This window comes from Dicentrarchus labrax, unplaced genomic scaffold (assembly GCF_905237075.1).
Source record: "Dicentrarchus labrax unplaced genomic scaffold, dlabrax2021, whole genome shotgun sequence".
Taxonomy (NCBI): Eukaryota; Metazoa; Chordata; class Actinopteri; family Moronidae; genus Dicentrarchus; species Dicentrarchus labrax.
The window spans coordinates 12,284,013-12,299,595 of NW_026136719.1; the positions used below are offsets into that span (position 1 = coordinate 12,284,013).

Genomic DNA, 15,583 nt, shown 5'->3' on the forward strand with positions numbered 1-15,583 from the left:
AAACAATGTTTCGTTTTTTTTTGTTTTTAAGTCTACAGCTAAGACAGCTCATTGGTCAGATTTAGGCAGAGCTGTGTCTATTGACAAAAAAGCACAGTCAAGGAATGTATGTATCATGTCGGCATGTATTTATTTATGTCTGCCAATTATTAACATTATAATTATACAAAACTTAAATTTTTGTCCTCCTAAGCCCCCAATTTCAGGTGAAGAAAATTGGGCATGGGCAGAAACAGCCATAACTGGAGCAAATTACACGTTGACAGGAAATTCCGAATTGAGTCCGTAGAAAGGTTTTAATATACTGAGCTATCCTTCAGCTGTTATTATTAACAAGAGAAACAAAAATAAACAGAGGAAAGTCCAGTTATCTAGATCTGTTTGCTTGCTGTTCTGGAAACAAACAAAAACAATCTCAAAATCCTTATATTTTTGAGCAAATCCCATCAAAAACCAAGAAATTTTGATCACCAGTTGCCAAAGTCAACCAGACCTCCCTGCTGCATCGATTTACATTTGATCTCTCAAAGCTGGATAATCATGGCTGTGTAAATAGCCATTATTTCCGCAGGATAAACAGAAATCCAACTAAACAAATGTGTGCTTCTGTACCTGTTTGGTGTAATGGAATCACAAATAGGATTTCATGACAGCTAATAGGGTTGTAGGTCATTATGAATCATCGAGTACACTGCGATTATGTTTTGGTTCTGCATGAGCACAATTAAAAATGTACCTTTTAATACAACATGAATGTAAGTATTTATTTTGATTACATTTTAATATTTGAAATTCATTCTATTAGTCTCTCAGAAGCATTTGTAGGATTTAAATAAAAAGGTAACACCCTCCATAGTGCCACAGAACAGTGACTTCAGTGTATACTGTCTACAGCTGAGTGCAGCACAAAGATCACATGGACTGTAACTCATAAACACATCAAGCTTCCCCATTCAGTGCTCAGGGCCTAGCCTGCTCTGCTCTGTAGTTAACTGTCTCTGAGTGTCAAATCCTTCATCCTGATGCAGGAGACACACATAGAGAAGAATTGCTGTGTCTCTCATTTTATGGCTGTGGATGTCGGCAGAGGGTAGAACCGATGAGTGAGTCAGTAGTGGTTAACTTTGTAGCTAATACTCTGTGGCAGTTGCACAGGTTTCTTCAGCTCTGCTTAAGGCACAGAGGGAAGCTGGTTGAACTACTCCTGTCTCACAGTTCTCACTCAGCCAAGTCAGGTTATTTAACAGCGCACCAGAGTGAGGACGAAGAGGGAGAGGGAGATGTAGAAGGTGAGGGTGGTGAAATCCATCAGAAAAGGGAAGAGGTCACTGCAGGGTGGAGAGGAAAAAGGAGTAGATGAGCCTAAGATGTCCAGATGTAGCCCCAGGTGGTGTTAGAGAACATAAATTATACATGAAATGTTATCCCTCTGAAAAAGCCTGTTCAGGTAAATTCTATTTAGTAATTTTTGGTTGTGTTTTCAATAACTAATGCGTTAAATGTAAAAACCTGTATGCCTGCCACTGATGTCGAGTGAACCAGCCATAGGGAGCTGGGAAGATTTGCCCATCTGTAGGTTAGATAACTACTGTATATAAAAGTTAGACATGCATGCTTAGGCAATGTATTCATTTTTTAGCTGTAGGCAGCCTCTGGTGTCAGACTTGGTCAGCTCAACCACCGCCTGTTAGCTAAAGTTTAGGCCTGACTTCAGATACTTAGAAAGCTATTCTGAAGTCGACAGAAATAATCCTAGAAGGTTTGTTCCTCAAGCTTGTAGCCTATGAAGTGGAGAGTGGATTTCTTGCACTTGCCTTTGCTCCAAAAGTTTCATGCCACTAGGTATTTGACTTAAGATTTTACATTTGATTTTAGATTATAACATTTAACCTGATTTCAGTATCTTTTTTGCCGGTAATAATACTTTTGTTCTAGAAGAATTAAATAATTCCATTAAAAAAAAAATGCAATAGTGCAGTATATGAGTTTCTTCTTTCAGCCCATTCATGTCTGTGTACCAGAGTCAAATCCTACACATAGAGGCTTTAACATGGCTAGAGGCTATATAGTCAAGGGGTGAATAACCTTACGCACTTCAACATCTCCAGTGGATTTCAGTAATCTTATGACTAGTACACAATGTCTCACAACATTCTTGCTTAACTCTAAAATTATAATCTTTAAAATTTTCATCAACCCAATTGTTGATACTATGAATAAAGCTGGTATTTGTGTGCAATAGCCACAGGAAACATTTAATCATAAGTTCAGCATGTTGGATGATGTTGTGGACAGTCTTCTCTATTCTTCTTTGTTAAACAACGTGACAGGATCATCTGAGATACCCACAGTTTGGTTGGTTTTTCAGATTCTGTTCCTCTTTTGTGTTACTCTTTTTTTTTTTTTTACACAGTAGCCGCTCACTGCAATTTGCCGCCCCCTAGAGGTTGATGAAGTGTCATTTCAAAGGAATGCTTCGACGTGTAATATTAAAATACACAAATCAGCCAGGACTAAAATCTTAAAGCTGCACTAATGAATATTTTTTATATTAACAATGTAAAAAAATATATATTGACTCTGTAGTGACAAACCCACTGAGATGTATCACACGACTCTACAGTTCCCCTCAGCTATACAGAGAATGTTAGCATCTTCCATTTCTTTATTTTACTGTGTAACTGTAGTGTTTGACATCCTCTGTCGTTAAGCATGAAATGACACTAAAAACAGTGCGGGTGCTCATGCTGATGCATGGAAGTAGGATAAAATGGAGTTAATTAGGGAGGTGTAGACAGATGAAACGAAAACAAATTGGACTTTGAGGGCATCAGCAAGAGGGATTTTGTCGCAGCACCTGTCACCCCCTGTCATCTGTGAAATATGGTAGGTGAGACTGCGAGTCTGGTGACAGACATGCTGTATGACTACACATGGATGTATGCTTTTTAATGAGAAAAAAAAAAAGCCTCAGTGTCTCCTATGTGGGTTAGACAATAAATGGCTGAAGGATAAATAAGAATGCATGCTGTATACTGCGTCAATAAATCTGCGTAAGATCATTTAGCCCAGAAAGAGTCAAAATGATGGACTGTGCTGATAATCACATGCTAAGCAAGTGTTCTGTAAATGACTTACACAAAGACGCTACTGTTAGACATAAAACACACACCACCACACATACACATACACACACACTCACATACGCACACATGTCCACTTTTCCAAGCTTGCAATTTGGGAAATGGGTCAGATGTGACTGAGATTTATGTATCGTTGTGTTTGTGTGTGTGTTTGTGGCAAACCAAAGAGCGAGGGAGTGACTGATTGGGCTTCATTGTGGATGTGGCAGAATGCAGATGTTTCTCAGAACTGCCTAGCTATGATTTAATGATGAAAAGCAGAAGGCAGCACACTTAGACTCTGGAGAGGCAGCAGGAGCAGACTACGTCAATATTAGAGTCAGAATCAAAGACGGGGGAGATTGTGATTTATTTGTCACTTTTTATTTCAGTGTTGCTTACAGAAACAAGTTTGGGAACTCTTTTTATCTCTGTGTCTTTCATCTTTTTTAAGCAGTTTGAAAAGCTTGTTTTTGACTGTGTTTATGTCATCAAAATAGAGCCCTGCCTGACTGAGATTGTACGGCATCTTATGGATGATCCCAAAGGAAATACAAATGTTATGTTGACAGGAGGCAATGTCTATCATCTACTAATGTTTAACTTAATTTGATGTTTTATGGAATCTTCAGTTTGTCAGAATGCTGATGAAAACTGTGGGAATAGTGTGACACTGAAATGTAAAAAAAATGATTATTCTATTTAATGGCTAATAGCATCAAATAAGACTCTGCTGTGACATTTTGTTGTTTCAGCATGTGTTGAAGTACAGCAATGGCAGTGCAAAGGTGTAACAAAGAGAGGGAGTGACAGAGGAAGAAAAAAATCAATCAGTATGACCGCTGGAACAAAGAAGACAATCGCATTTCTGGCCTTTTATTGATAAAAAATGTATTTTCCAAGGTGGCCAGCAGATGGCACAGCACCTTTGGTCTCTAAGGGAGGGAGAAAGAGTGTGAGAGTAGGGCAGAGAAAGAAAGAGAAAGATATCTTTTTGTGAGTTTTGTTTTCCTGGTTGACTGATCTCCCTCAGTGGTCTGATTGTGAGAACGGACTCGTGGGAAGTGTTCTCTCACCGCAGGTGTCAGACTGCTGTTAGATAAGATTATTTGTGGGGGGTGAGAAGGTTGCATTATTTTGTGAGTGTGTGTGTGTGTGTGTGTGTTTGTGCATGCGCGTCTGCTCAGTGTGTGCTTCTTCTCATTAAACGTCTGCCTAATAGAAATGTAGTGTTGTATTGTGTTCATTTGGAACACAATATAACACAGAAGTTGTTTTTGACTTGCACACTGTGCTCCATATGGCTACACTCAGGAGGAGAAAGGCAGGGAAACAGAGAAAAGAAAAAGCTTGTGCTCGGAGTCATAAGCCCTATCCCTATTTGTTTTCTGTCACATAAAACCAAAGTTGTATCGGTTTTGTGTTCCGTGGGATTGAGTCTTTACTGCGCAGTGATTCTTTATATTTCACCCACCGATTGTTATTTTCAACAGAGGTGTTGTATGCAAGTGTTACAGTAAGTAAATAAGTGTTAAAGTAACACAAATACTGGATTACCTGAGCACCAAATATGCAAATAAAAACAAGATAAAAGAAATGTCAATAAGAAGTATTTATGCAAGTGTTCTATAATACAACAGAACAATATAACCTATATAAAGAAGATGAGAATGAAAAAGTGGTGTAAAATTTCTGGAGCGCCCTGATAGATTACCTGACAGAGCTGGTGGTCCAAGTACCAAGGCTGAGTCCTTGCCATGGGTTCAAATCTGACTTGTGGCCCTTTGCTGCATGTCATCCCCTCTCTCTCCCCCTCTTTCCTGTCTATCTTCACCGTTCCTAGCCAATGAAGGCCAAAAAAAGGCCTAAATGTAACTGTAATCTGATTGTCTTTTTTTTTTCTGTAACTGTAATGTATTAGTTACCTTTTTTTTTTATCCTGATTATGTAATTCAGTTATATGTAATCCTGTTTATACTCCAGTAACATTTTTAATGACTGACTTTTCCTTGTAACAGAGTATTTTTACAGTATTTTAAGTAATACCTTTGCTTTAGTAGAATCAGAGTGGGAAATTAGCACCAGCCACCAGCCAAATGCTTTTAAGATATGAAAGTGGCTGCAGATTTGACGCAAAATAATAATATATTATAACTATTGTGTGAACAATTATCTGATCTGATCATTGATGTGAATACCTCTTCCACCACTGCCAATAATTAATAGTGCGTTGACCCATTTAGAGCATTGTAGAAGAGATTTTATGGAGCTAGGTTAACTGTTGGAAACTAAAACACCTTTTTTATATTAAATTGCAACTGATGTAAAAAATAGTTGGCATTTGCTATATCCTGTCATATTTTAATTTAAATTTGCTTGATATTGCATCCATTCCATGAAGACCCAAGGGCAAACACTATTCCTGATAATTTGCTGGCTTGCTGGAATTTAAATCTTCCATTTGCTTTGTGTTTGTTAAAGTGAGTGTGTTTGGTCAGGCAAATTATAAAAACAAGCGGATAATAAGGGTTAGCAGGCGCGATAAGCCATAATATCTTGTAAACTGGCAGCAGGGATAGTTTAAGCCGGTCTTATGCTAATGTTACTACAAGTGACTGTCAGCAACAGAGAAATACAAATATCTTCAAACATGCTTAAACCCACAAATAAACATATGCACAAATACAAACACACAACACCTACGGGAGACACACACATAGAACACACGGATAGTGCGTGTGATTTATTTAAAGCTTTAATACAGTAAAATAATGAATTATAAATATTTTTTGCTTGAACCAGTCCAGGTTATAGCGAAATATTTATTAAAAAAAGTCTGAATCATTTAATCATTTCAGCTTCTATGCAGCATATTCTTACACTAAACCTCTTCTGCTGTGGCCAAAAAAAAAACTGTTAAAACCAATCATTTTCTCTACCAGAAGTCAAGATCAAAGGAAATTACATATACAAAGTTATAATTGCTTTAATCATTGCCAACACTTGTTGTGTTGTATATTGTGATTAATGGCAAATCAAGATGGTTGTTCTTTTACCAGGGCTTCAAGCAACAGCAGTAAATTTTCAACTGTCACACTGACATTTTGTATACACTCACTCCATGTATTTATTACTGCATACTCAAGAATGCAATACTATTATACGGATGTCCATGTACTAGATCACAAACCTTTTTGGAAAAATCTCTAATAAGTCCCAGTGAATTCTCGACTACTTCCAATTCTTGTTTCCTAATAATGCAAGATACACACTTTAAATTCTACTTTCATTTACTTTGTTGTAAAATATACAGTTTAACTCTGGAGAGGGGTGGTTAAAAATCTGCCAGAACTGGTATTGCCAGTTTGACACTTTCAGGCCAGCCAACGAATAGATGGCTACCTTGCCTTAGGCCAACTTCTTTGGCATCAGCGGGAAGAAAAACAAATGAAGCCACTGTTAATTAAGCACAAATACTCCAAACATGTCAAATCTTTAAGGCTTGCCTCATCCTTCTGCTTCACTGGGCTCTCTATAAAAACTGCCCACACATAGCATCTTATGTGAAACTGATAGTGCTACATTGCCTAATCAGTATACTTTAGCTGTTGCACAAACAAGCAAAGAAGGGAACCTCCTTAGAGAGGACTTTTTCCCCCCGTTATGTCCTCTTCATTCGAAATGCCACATCTGATCATCTGCCTCTTTATAATTATTAACGGTGACATTTATCCGGATTCCTACTGTTTTACAAGACCTTTACATTTAATTGTACTTGATTATGCACTGTTGCCGCTGGAGACTCCAGGATGCATTGTTAAATTTTTGACAATATGTATTGGACTTTGGACGGTATTATTTCTATACTATCCAACTGACAAAATGAGATTGCAACCGTTTTCTGTTTTTAACGTAACATAACATAATGAAATGTACATATTATTGAATCTACCATACCTTTTCACAATGAAGCCAATACAATATTTGCGAACAGACACGTACACATAGCTGTCAGCCTTGAATTTCGTAAAACATTCTTTCCTGTCATTTCAATTCATTCTCCCTTTTGTCAGCTGAGTATTATGAGTGTCACTGCAACACCCTTGGGCATGTGAGAATTGACATCTCCCTCCAAGGTTGTTACAGCTGACAAGTTTTGCAGATCTTGAGTGGAAGATTAAAAACTTTAAGAACATCTATCCATCCATCAAGCCCTCATGAAAATTAAACACGATGCATCTAAATCTGAAGCCAGCTTTTGTTTTTCCCACAGTCTCCTAGGTCTGCCACAAAATCCCCCATCACCCCGTTTTTTTTCTTTCTTTATTCCATCTTTTTGGTTAATTGAATGTTGCATGCATTTGGAGCAGTTCTAAAATATATAATGAGGTCATTTGCATTAGACTGCAGATTGGCTGACCTTTGCTTTTGCCAATAATTACTGTAAAACCCATCTCTGTCTGTCATCAGCAAGGATGTGGCAGGGACCTCTCTGTGCTCACGAAAGGTTAGCTGGAGGCTTGTGTCTGGACTTATGAAAAAGCCTGAGGAAAATGTCATTAGAGCAAGGGGAAAAGACACTTGGAATTAACAATTGGAAATTCAATCAGGATGGCTTTAAGGATGGTGTGTGTGTGTGTGTGTTTGCATGCCTATCTCTAACAGAGGGGCTATAAGACATGTCCCAGGAACACTTGTGGGTTAAGAAATTCCTCTCTTCAGTGAGAGTGCAGAATGTGGAAGAAGGACACCCTGGGGGCGACTTCTGTTAACTCTGCAGGCCACTTTGACTTTGCCAACACCCAAACAAACCGAGAACACAAACTAAACAATCAGGCTCTGACTGTCCCTGCAGCAGTCCTCACAAACATGATAATATGCTTCCACCAATATCTAGAAATTTCACGGCCTGCATTAATTATGCCTGACATTAATTAAACTAAGCATTCATGAAAGGCTCACAAATTTTGCACTTTGCTGAATTTATGTTACAGTGCACGATGTTTAATTTGCATGCTGTTATTGGTTGTCATTGTGCAGTGAAACGTGACTGTATTTACCATGTGTTAACTCCCCTTCTCATCAATAACTCGGCCCAAGTCAAAATAGACCTGTTAATCATTCTCAGTCTTCTGAAACTGGAAATGAACCCTTCTATTCATCAATGCCTTCCTTACTTGTAAATGTTTAATACATTTTACATTGTTCTGACAAGCTCTTAAGGCTACTTATTTCACACTGCAGAACTGATCAGTACTCAGTGTGTCAGACAGCAAGTGTAAAACAATAGTGTGAAAAGGATAAAAAAAATAAAATGAGCAGGCAGAGCAGAGCACTAACATCAGAGGCTCTGTTTTGTGCTCTTGGTTCTAGTCGCAGCGACGCGTCACGTTTCACCTGCCGGATGGCTCTCAGGAGAGCTGCAGTGACAGCGGTTTGGGGGACCACGAGCCTGTAGGCAGTGGCTCCCTCCTCACACAACCTCTCCCTCTGGTGCAGGCGCAGGACGACTTCTATGAGCAGGCCTCCCCTGATAAGAGGACCGAAGCTGACGGCAACTCCGATCCCAACTCTGGTGAGTTGTAATCTCATGGAAGACTACTATTTCTTTTTAATGCATGCATCGTCGGTTTCTTTGGATTTCTCTCTCTGTCTCTCTCTTATTCTCTCTTTTGCAAACGGTGCGAGTTTAAAGCACCATTGTAGACGTTTTTGCAAAATTTTCACTTTCATCCAATTTAGTGCACATTGTATGAATTGTAATAGTGTCTTTTCTTTCAAATACAATATGACTTCTTCAATTTTCTGCTGATTTTATGGAAGACAGCAGAATCTGAACATGCTTTGTCTTAAAGTTCAGGTTAAAGAAAATAAAGACAATTTTTCAGACTTTGCTTCGGGGAATGACTTAAACTCCTTGAAAAGAGATGATAAATAGTCATAAAAAACAACATCAGTCTCTATAAAGACCTCAACGTGCCAAATATCATTTAATTTAGAGTCATTTGATTGCTCAAGTAGGTTTCTAGTGGATACACGAGCAGGTCATTCATTTCTCAGTTAATCATCCAGGCTTGTTCATTCCTCCCAGGAGCAAACCTGGGCCTCCCATAGGCTCCTCACCTATTTGTGAAACTCATTTGATTTATTTAGAGATGATTTCCCAGTTGGAAGTCTTGGTGCTCAGCTGAAGATGTTAACTTCCCACTATTTCTGGTGGGAATGTACATCTCCGACCCAGTTTTCTCATTTTATCATTAAGAGGTGAGGCGTGCGCGAAGATCAAGCGCATCGCCCCAAGGTCGATGCCAGCTTGCCTGCTCAGGGTGGAGCAGTCAGCACCACACAAATACAAGTGCTGTGAGTAAACTGTGTGTGCGTAGGATTTCATACAGACTCTAACTTAGCAGATGTACCCACAGTCGGCAGATGTACTCAGTGAGTAACATGTAGGTCTACTGACTCACTGTCTTCACAAATGAATAGAGATGCACATGGCCCAACCTCGTGCAGTCATAATGCAGCTATGTGGATAGCATTGTTGCAAGGAAATATCCATAATAGATTTGGTTCATTGAAAGTTTACAAGAGAAAAATGTGTAGACTTCCATCTCCACGTTCTTCTACCCCACCTCTTTGTGAGCATCTACAACTGTCATATGTAATATATACATACACAAAATTAGAATGATTAAAACATTAAAGAAAAAAAGAACTGTAATTCTGCCTGGATTACCAGGAGTAGAAAGTTCAAGGACCCTAGTAAAAAGTCAAGTTTGTGGTGGATGGCCATGAGTACAAAGCTTGTGTCTTTGATACTGAAGATTGAGGTTTGTCTCGTGTTTTAAGTCAGTGGCAACTTGACCAGAACTTGACCAGACCATGATCTTTCCCTTTATTTAATCAAGTGGTTGTATCTGACCCTATACAATAACTCAGGTCTTCAGAAGTACTACTGCATACTAAATGTGAAAAAAAGTTGTGTGAAGTCTTATTATGGCCCCAGAAAGAGGTGTGAAATCTGCTAAATTGCCTCAATGATATCATGTCACCAACGAGGCTGTTAGGGGCTGAAGAGTTAGAAAGAAGTTATCTTACCAGACCTCTGTAGCCAGCTTCTCATCTCTGTCTGAACCTAGAAGCTCGAGGCTAGGCTGTTAGCCACAACTAGCATAACACACCTGATTCTCTGACCCAGTTGTTGGCAGTTGAGCTGCATTGTGGTTATTTTAGGCACCAGGTTTTGAAAATGAAGAAAAATGCATGGAATAAAAAAGAAACAATCTTTCATTCACTCCATCATGAGTCTGACAATGTCATAGGAGTGCAGATCCAATGTAATGTTATTAACATGACGTCATTACATCAACAGTGTTGATGTAAAACATTATGTGGACTTCAAATCATATCAGTCAATGGAAATTAATTGTATATTAACATCATTTTCAGGAGACACAGTTGATCATTTCATTGCAGTTTCAAAAGTGGACAGACAGGCGATTAGAGCCAACAAGAATTCACAATGTTACAATATAGGAAAGCTGCAATTAAAAAGCAAACAGCAATTATTGGCCAGTACTGTTGATGTGTATTTTCATGGCATGTCAGACATTTATGACATTAGAAACGCATGTCAGAAAATGGCTACACTGTAAATGTGATAAGTAATAAAATGCATGACCACATATGTATATACGCTCCACTACAAAAGACAGATTACAGTATCAAACAGCTTGAATTTTATATATATATAAATGTTATGGTCAGACCATTGTCCAGTTCCCTCTTGATATGAGTCATGAAGGAGACACGTGGTAAATGGTTTTAACTTACATAGGATATTAATGAAATCGCACACATGTTCTAAAGTGTCTCTCTGACTAGTCTCTATAAATTCAATCTAACAACTATATACTTACATAAGTTCCTCATACATGTAGGGACAGGACTGGTTACATTAACTGTTTATGGTTCTCCAACATCATTTTTGTCCTTAAGCATGGTGTTTTGTTAGTGTTGTTTGTTTACCAGCAAACTATTAACAGTGGTCTTTGATTGTTGACCTACTGCTTGGCAGGGGAATCATTTTATGTCCTGTCTATGGGGGATGTGTTACCTGTTGGTGGTACTCTCAAATATGTGAATACAGTAGTCCCAGGTTCACTAGTTCTAAAGGGAATCTGTGTCAGACTTAAAAATCACACTTTTATTCTACTGCCTGGTAACAAAGACAGTATCTGGAAGATGTCTGACACTACTATGTAAGTTTAGGTATAAATTATCTTCCAACACTAATGAAAACAACCCTATTCAGTGCAACATTTTAGATGAGGACCTTGACAATGGCTGGTCTTACCATGTGCTTTCAGTCAACTTTAAGCAACATCTAATCAGCTAAATGTGTGCATAAGTCAAATTGTGTCAAATTCATGGCAATTTATCAGTAATCTTCTGGACAAGTGATGCATCTGCATGCTATGCCAGATTAAATCATAAACTAAAACACTATCTAGCCAAACAACCCCCTATAATTTCACAACACAAATCAATGTGTCACATTTTAAACTGACCAAATAAACTTTTGATTGTGGCTGCCCTATGTGTTTTTTGTTTGAGAAAGTGAACTTACTAATTATCCTTTATGTAATACAGGAAAGTAGTTAGACTCATGCGTAGGTTGTGGCTTTCATCTGAACTAAGGAAACATACACAGTGTGGGAGTTGTGAAAGTCTGATGTCTAACCGTATTTTTTATGATGGAGTAGAGCATAAAGAGATCTTTTATATTTCTTTGTGACTTGAAGATATCCCTGAAGCTTTATCACAATTAATAAAAAGTTTGTAAACAAAACAAAAAAAAGTTGAACATGAGAGTACAGAAAATAATAACAGATAGATGGTAATCAGGGACACAACAGTTTCAGTCAACATCATGGTATTTGTTGTGAAGAGAGAAAGAAACTTGATAGTAATACATTTACAAGTTGTATGTGAGCAAATGTGGTTGGTTTGGAAAGACCATATTGGGCACTGTTTCCCAAAAATAATTGATTTTAAAGGTTAAGAGTGTTTTCTAAGAGCATTTTTACAAAAGCTATTACATTTTTACACACAAAAAAGTGCATGTGCAGGGCTGTTAAAAGCTTCTTAACGTTCGCTGTCCATGGTGCTGAAGAGAAGTAGGAATTGTTTTAAAGGAACTTGCTGTATTACATTCTTCATAAACCCAGTGTCAGATATTAACAAAAACATAAAACACAAAATGTAATTGAAACAAGTGACACAGTAAATGCAGTCAATGCTTTTGGAATAATCAAAATGAGTACATAATGTAAGAGCAGCCTACCTTACAGTCAGCAGAGACAGACTCTAGCCTAGCAAGTTTCAGAGGATAAATTGGTTAAGTCTACTATTCCATTCTGTCAAATCACCATTTAGATATGACAACTGGCAACTGGGAATTTATTATCCATGATCAAAAATAACCAACCAACATAAACACATTAGAGTAAGATCAATAAAAAATATTAACAAATAGAAAACAGATAATTAAGAAAAATGGCATCACAGATGGAGTTAATATAATATTAGAAGTACAGGAAGAAATCCTTCAACCCCTATTTATGTCATGTGATGGAAACATATACATGACAATGCCTAAATCCAGTCATAATGTTGAACACTATGCTGGATATAATTGCCATATAGGTATTGGCAAACAAATAGCTCACTCATCCAAAACGTTGGTGCTGAATCAAAAACTTCACCTATGTAAAGCATAGAATGGCACAAGTGCACTTAGATGCCAAACTGCTATGAGCAAGCAGGCGATAGATTGCCTGAGATGCACTCATTCTTGGCAAAAAGTTTCTAGTGCGGCACATGCATTGCACACCCTCTTCCCCACCTCCCATTGTGGCAAATGGTAAGTCAACATGGTGAATCTTCATCATGGTTTACTCTTACTTCAGCTTGTGTTTAACTGAGATCATACGCAAAATATTAATTGGAAATCGAAGCTCCTGTCTTCATTTGACAAATCAAATAAATGCAAAGGGGAGAAGTAATTGCCACACACTTAATATCTTCTAGGACAGCTGCATGTCCCTCTGCACTTATAGAGTGGACTGACTCTATCTGGACAGAAAGAACTCCTAATGAAACAGATAAACAACTAAGTCACATATTAACCAAATGAATGCATGTTTGGGGTCAGACATAATTCTGTAAATCAGATACATTTCTGGAAAAAAAAAAATTATATTGATTACTGGCCTGGGGAGGTTTGTCAGATTGGTTGTCCAAGGATGAGAGTCCCGACTACAAGAGGTCGAAATAATACATGACAGGAGAGTGCCCTGAATAAACAGAGAAGAGAGTGAGTTGAGATAGGGAAGTCATGTTTATTTATAAAACATTTAAAACAACCACTATTGACTAAAGTGCTATATGAATGATTTAAAAACATTGCAGACAAGAAAAACAGAACAGTAAGACCAAAAGATTACTTGCACAATCACACATACGCAAATAAGTGCACACACACAGAAAGTCCAAGGCAAATAAAAATGGACTGTGGGAGTCGTTAGACTGTGTGGAGCTCAAATAATGAGAAAGGTTGTTATTCTTGTCTAGCAACAACCCTTAAGCTTCAAATCTAGAATATGAAACAACCAAGAGCCCCATGTCTGATGACCTAAGTGTTCTGCAGGTCAAATGTGCCAAAAAAAAAAAAAAGAAACATAACGGATAAGCCTTATAGACAACAACAAACTTAGTCATTTCTGAAAGGTCCTAAGAGACAGTGAGGAGAGCCAACAAAAATGAGTGATGAGGTTACTATGGTGCCAATTGGGCAACTTTTACATGATGTTCATTTCTGAGCATAACAACATTTTTTGGATGCATTTTTACATCTCCAAAATGAGTCAAATCATAAATAAGTAATAAACCCAAAGTCATCATGGTACTGTGTATTTTCAATCTTAAGTATTGCAACCTGATTGTTTGAGATTTGAGATTTAAAAAATATTTAAAGAAAGCGACCACATGCCTTTTCCGAAGCATTTTATTTACTGGTGATAGACAATTTCCTTGCAGATATACTCTCTTTCCTGACAAAATGTGTCATTATTTTCATTGCAGCATTTAGGCTCAGATTCTGGCTGCTGAATCTGAGCATAATATCGTATTATTTGAACAAGTCATGAAGTCCACATACGTCAGTTGCCTGCTTTTCACCTTGAGATTGAGTCCTTGAAATTTCATTTAATCCTTTGGTGAATAACACATATAAGATGGTTATTAATTTATCTCATATTTTCTATGAATCTTATTAACGTTAGACATAGACTTTTGAGCAGAGTGGTGGCTTTGTAAGATTCATTCATATACTGCAAACATAGCCTGTGTCTACCGTCTACGCAGCTGGTGTTACATGTCATGAGCTGTGATAGGGTCATTATCACCATCATTAATGATGTAAATGGAGGAGAGTAGACCTCTCTTTTTTTAAACTATCAAAAATGGTTTTCAGAAGTTAGGAAATGGCAGCATTTGTGTTTTAAAAGTTATACAAATGTGGACTATTGTTGTTTTTGACACTGATATAAATAGGCAAAGTTAGAGAAACTGGGATAATCAAGCAATTAAGCTAAATAGCAATAAACTTGAAATTAGGAATGTCCATCTAAGTTAACAGTTGACAACATGTTTACAAAAACAATGTTCTGAGTTGTGTGCTGTTTGCTGTAATTGCAAGACTGGTCTTTGTGCAAGTGGGTGGGAAAAGAGGAGAGGATGGAACTGGAAAAGTAAATGAAGTGGCTGGCAGTAATCTGACTGGCACAGTTGTCCTAGCTGGCCTGAACTGGCTTACTCTGTATATGTTTATGTAATATGTTCACAGAAATTTTGATGGAATCAGGCTGGAGATAACCCTGGTTGTGAACAATGTCAATCATTCTTAATATGCAGCATCTGAATATGGTAAAGAATAATGACTTAAATAGGACTCTCAATGGACCCCAAAATAATTCCAAGAGGAAACCAGTACAGGGCTTAAAGCAGAAATATATTGACCAAACCGCTGTTGGGTCAAGTGAAATCTTGTTTGTCATGTATTGTAGGTATTAGAGATTTAAAGTAATCTTATTTATTATTATATTATAAAATAAAGCACTTCTCAAAAGCACTAGACGTTCAATGCAACAGCACATCATATTAAGTGTAATAAATTTTTGGATTTACTAGTTTGGTTAGTTCTTCACTATCGTATTGATCCACCCTACGTAAGCAAAAGGCAATTTCATTTAGTAATATACCTACAGTACTGTATGTGTTAAGTCTAGCAAAGTGGTATGGTTAACCAGCATATTCATAATGCATTAAAAACAAGTAATAAAATGAAGTTTGAAACCAGTGTAAGCAATTACACCATATGTTAATATGCTGTGGATTAC

General features: G+C 37.5%; 1 protein-coding gene across 5 annotated transcripts in view; it reads left to right on the forward strand.

Annotated features, from left to right (window-relative positions):
- The window catches only part of LOC127352212 (protocadherin-9), a 191,425-nt gene that overhangs the window by 126,225 nt on the left and 49,617 nt on the right, over positions 1-15,583 (forward strand). For 2 of the 5 annotated variants that reach the window (XM_051380404.1, XM_051380405.1), the window contains one exon: positions 8,496-8,697. The exons of 1 other annotated variant lie outside the window; for it this stretch is intronic. In XM_051380404.1, coding sequence (XP_051236364.1) covers positions 8,496-8,697 — 202 coding nt within the window. The remainder of the gene's footprint in view (positions 1-8,495; positions 8,698-15,583) is intronic. 2 more of the 5 variants (XM_051380407.1, XM_051380408.1) reach the window with 1 other exon arrangement.